Source organism: Sinocyclocheilus rhinocerous, unplaced genomic scaffold (genome assembly GCF_001515625.1).
Source record: "Sinocyclocheilus rhinocerous isolate Xijiao unplaced genomic scaffold, SAMN03320098_v1.1 scaffold603, whole genome shotgun sequence".
Classification (NCBI taxonomy): domain Eukaryota; kingdom Metazoa; phylum Chordata; class Actinopteri; order Cypriniformes; family Cyprinidae; genus Sinocyclocheilus; species Sinocyclocheilus rhinocerous.
Window position 1 is genome coordinate 20,750 of NW_015656630.1, and position 4,677 is coordinate 25,426.

Consider the following 4,677-nt stretch of genomic DNA (forward strand, 5'->3'; position numbering starts at 1 on the left):
GCTTTTCAGAATGATGAGCTTTGTAAAAATCGACGCGTTTCAGAAAGGCGGGGCATAGAGGAGCAACAATAATGTACATTATGTGGAAAAATTTTTGTTTTTTTAACCTTAAACCGCATAAACACATTGCATTACACCAAATACACAACATAATGTTCTTTTTAACAACGTCATATGACCCCTTTAAATGTTTTTGAAAAGTCTCATATGTTCACCAAGGTTGCATTTATTTGATCAAAAATACAGTAAAAATGGTAATATTGTGAAATATTGCTGCAACTTAAAATAACAGTTCTCTATATCATTATTTTAAAATGTAAATTTTTTTTTTTTTTGGATGAACTGTTAAAAAGAGCAGTATTTGTTAGAACATTTTTCTTTTTTCTAACAATGTAGCAGTACTTACTCAATTTAATGCATCCTTGCTGAATAACAGTGTTAATTTCTTTAAAAAATAAATAAATACCAAACCAACCCCAAAAAAGCAAACTGCCATGTTTATTGAAAAAAGACTATGCCAAGATAATAAATAAATAAAAGCAACATAACTAGGCCATTTTCAAACCAAAAAAACAAGTAAAATCTCACTGAAATACAACCATTTTTTGTTGAGTTTGAAAGCATGCTTCATTAGAAAGTCAAAACCCCTTCATTGTGTACAGGTCAATTCAAACAAAACATCTCCCTCTGCCCCACAATCACACTTTGACACAGGCAGGAATGGGCACAAAGAGGCTAGAATTACAGCCGAGTCAAGATTGTTTGTTTTGTTTTGGTGCTTTGCCACTCAGGCCTCATATTGGCTGAATAAGGCTATGGATGGATTTCCAGTGTAGCCCATTAGGCCTGCTCTTCCCCAATCCTCCAAATTAACAAGTATTCAGCAGCAATAATCCATTACAGCACAGAACACAGCAAACGAGAGCGAGACAGCGGGGTCTCCGCTAAGAGAAGCTGGCTTATTTGGGTAATCCTCTTTTGTTATGGCCTATGTGCTCCCAGACAGAGTGTCCAGCGCTGGGGTCCAAGGGGGGCCTAATACAGGGCCTGACCCACAGCCTGCCCCTTCACAGAGAGGAATGCCATTTCAATAGTTCGGGGGAGCGAGAGAGGGAGGCACTGACAGAGCAGGAATCGACTGAACAAACAAACGCACAGAACTGATTACACCAGCCTTTCATTTGAAGACAAAAGGGGTAAGAGGGGAAGAGTGACGCCATCACTAGTCCGTTTCGCTGGCCATCAGCTTTGTTTGGTCATCAGTGAGCACAGGGCAGGCCTGTGATTGGATGAAGAGGCTGAGTGAATCATACAGTCATAGGGACAGTGACATGTACCAAATGGCATCTGGGCCAAGAGCTCCCTTTCTCTTTCATTCTTGTTCCTTTCGTTATTAGGCTGAAGACCGTTGGCTCCAGACAGCATGTCAGCTGGGAGAAGCAGGTGTTCTTATAATTCAGTGTGTTTCTGGGTGAATTACACTAGCAGGTGTTTTTCTCAAGAACTCTTTATTTATATGATTAATTGGGGTCTTCTTGGAAAAGGTTCACATAGACATGCCTATGGATTACGTTCAAGTGTGTGTGTAGTACCTGATCTCATAGGCAATCTCCTTCTCGTACTTCTTCTTGTTACGGGCACGGCAGCAGCAGAAGAGGAGGAGGGCGAGAAGAATGAGAACCAGCAGAATGCAGATTACTACACCTGCGATGACGCCAGCTGTGTTTGGGGCTGCGAAGGGCCAGAGAGAAAGAGACTTTGAGATAAACAACTTTAGAGTCTAAGACATTACCCATAAGCCCATTCACCACATCACTGTAATCAGACAATGAGCGAATGACAAAGATGCACCACCTTGGATGTTGACTGAAATTCAGACTATGCTATTTTAATCTTAAAAGAGGAATAGGCAGGCTTATGAAGACTTACGTTGTGTGATGTTGACCTCCACCAAACACTCTTCTGTTCCAACACGGTTTTTAGCAATGCATTTGTATGTTCCTGAAGCTACCTCAGTCGCGTTCCTCAGACTCATGGTGCCCCCGACTGGATCTGTGCACAGCAGCAGACAAATTCTTAATTTTAACTGAGGCATTTGACAGAGTATGACAGTTTATCAAAATTGTAAAAAAAAAAAATAAATAAAAATTCAAGGTACATGAGACAAAGGAATTTACCCAGCACTGCCAGGGGCGGCAGCAGTTTATTGCCTGTGGTTCTTTCCCAAATGTACTGCAGTGGTTGTGTGCCCTCCACAGAGCTACACCTCAACACCATATCTTTCCCTGCATGAGTCTGACCCTCTGCATAACATCTGGGTTTAGAGGGGCGCACTGTGGAAGAGGAAACAGGAAGATGAGATCATTAGAAAAAAGAAAAAACTACAGTATAAATGCTTCATGTATAAATGCTACATTTGAGATATTCCAATTTGCAGACTTATCAGTCAGCAATATAAATCGTTCTAATCACATGGTGAAATTAATTAATTGTCCGTGAATAACATTTGAATAATATTTTTTAATAATTAGTAGTAGTAGTAGTAAGAACAAAGTATTTAAGTTAACAAAAAAAATAAATTTATGCATAAAAGATAATAAACACAAAGGCATAAAACTAATTTAAGGTTACAAGATATCATGCTAAAGATTTCTAAACACATCTGTACAAAGTGTATATTGTCTTGTGCATATAAATCTACGTAGTACATATGAGTATAGCAAAGTTTTATGTATGATACCACAAGTTTAGCCAATTATCTCAAGGAGGAAAATGTCATCATTCCACTCCGACCAGCTAAAAGCTCAAATATCATCTCCCATCTCGCATATGGTGCATCATGGATATAAAGGACGAGTCCCTGAGGCCCTTCTTTCACACTCCACCCATATTCATTCTCGCTGCATCATAACTAATCACAGCATAGGAAGCCATGATCACGGTAATGGATACAGCTGCTGCTATTACAAGTGCTGTCAATCAACTTAATTAAAATCAGAGCGCAGTGGATGTCAACATTCTTTGAGATAAAAGAGCAAACAAAAGCAGAAGAAGAGGGTGGAAAAGTGGCTGGGTATTGTAAGACAGACAGCATGTGTTTTCTAAAGAGATATGCATTAAAAACAGCAGGGAAAGTGGGTGAAATCCATGTATGGAAGGAAGGGAGGGAGGGATAGAGATTAGAGCCCGATCGATATGGGTTTTTTGGGGCCGATGCCGATATTAGGGAGTAAAAAAATACCGATATCGATATATCGGCTGATATTCTTTATGTGTAGGCTTCATAACAGTACAGTATAGTCAAAAGTTTGGACACACTTCCCATTCGTATCTCTAAACTTTTGACTGGTACTGTATATAGAATACAGTATATACACAAACACATTTTTTGCAATGAAAACTCAAATGTGGTGATCAAACACTTGTGTGTCACTATGTGACAAATAGGCCTATGTAATGAAAGCAGGGTATTTAACAATTTAACAATAAACTTTATTATTCAAAATGAGTCTGACATCAGTGCACTTAACAGTAAACTTATTATAAATAACTTAAACACAAATAGAACAAAAAACTTGAATTAAAAAAATAAACAAGATAACTGTGTAGTGCAAGCTACTGCAAACCAACAGGGGCAGGTTTATGCAGGAAGCACAGCTTTTCCAAATGTAAACATCTAAAATGAATAAATAATAATAATGAATAATATTTTTTCACAATTTCTGTGTTGTGTATATTCTGGTCATCAAATGAACATGCAGAACATAAGGATTCATATTTAAAATAGTTTTTTGCAGTTTAATATTCACAGACACTAGTCTATATAGCGATTTGATTTAAGTGTAGGCCTACTGACCTGCTTTTTATTTATTCATCAAAAATAAGACAAATTCCATGAAATTCCGCGTTATACAGTAAATTCCATTTTTATGAATGGATTCTGCGATTCCGTCTGCGTTTTCCACCATCGTGGAAATCACAGGGCCCTACTTATGTAGCAAACGAGTATGATAAGCTCATTGTGAGAGTAAAAGACGGGGACATTGTTTATTTACTTTATAGCATTGAGTCTCACCAACTAGGTGACATCATAGCGTTAAATCATCATTCAACAGACTCAAGCTACCACCGCACTGCCGTCTATTGGACTGCAGAAAGATACTAACTTTTCAATCTGCTACGTTACTGACTGTACTGACAAACTATGCTGACACACCGTGTCTGCGCCGCAACAGGACGCGACAAAGTGACCGTTGAAAATCATTTGAACTTTGTGTCAGTGCGTCATAAATAGAACGAGGCATCAGTTTGCTGTCGGGATTTGTCGTGTCGTGTCGCACCGCATCCAGTGTAGACAGCATCACTGATTATAATGGGTTCTATTGTATTTTGTCGCACTGCGCCGCTCGCGTCCGGTGTAGACACCCAGTTAGGAAATGTGATGTGACCGATGTGATAAGCATGAGTTCTGGGTATAAACACAAGCACTGACTGAGTGGCCGCGATCAGCTCCGGTGGCCGGAGACACGTAATGCGCTGCAGACACGTGCAGTGATGCACAGATCATCAGCTCTAACGTCACGGAATCTGCCGTTAAAAATGAACCATCCATTCATCATATCATCATGCAAAACTAAGAATTAGAATCATTGTAATGTGATGATCAAATATAGGTGC

The 4,677-nt window shown here is 39.2% G+C and overlaps 1 protein-coding gene across 1 annotated transcript in view; it reads right to left on the bottom strand.

Moving 5' to 3' along the window:
• cxadr (CXADR Ig-like cell adhesion molecule) overlaps positions 1-4,677 on the bottom strand; it is a 61,261-nt gene that overhangs the window by 2,298 nt on the left and 54,286 nt on the right. The window contains exons 4-6 of the mRNA XM_016528329.1: positions 2,178-2,333; positions 1,930-2,052; positions 1,593-1,731 (exon numbers count right to left, since the gene is read on the bottom strand). Of these exons, the coding sequence (XP_016383815.1) occupies positions 1,593-1,731; positions 1,930-2,052; positions 2,178-2,333 (418 nt within the window). The remainder of the gene's footprint in view (positions 1-1,592; positions 1,732-1,929; positions 2,053-2,177; positions 2,334-4,677) is intronic.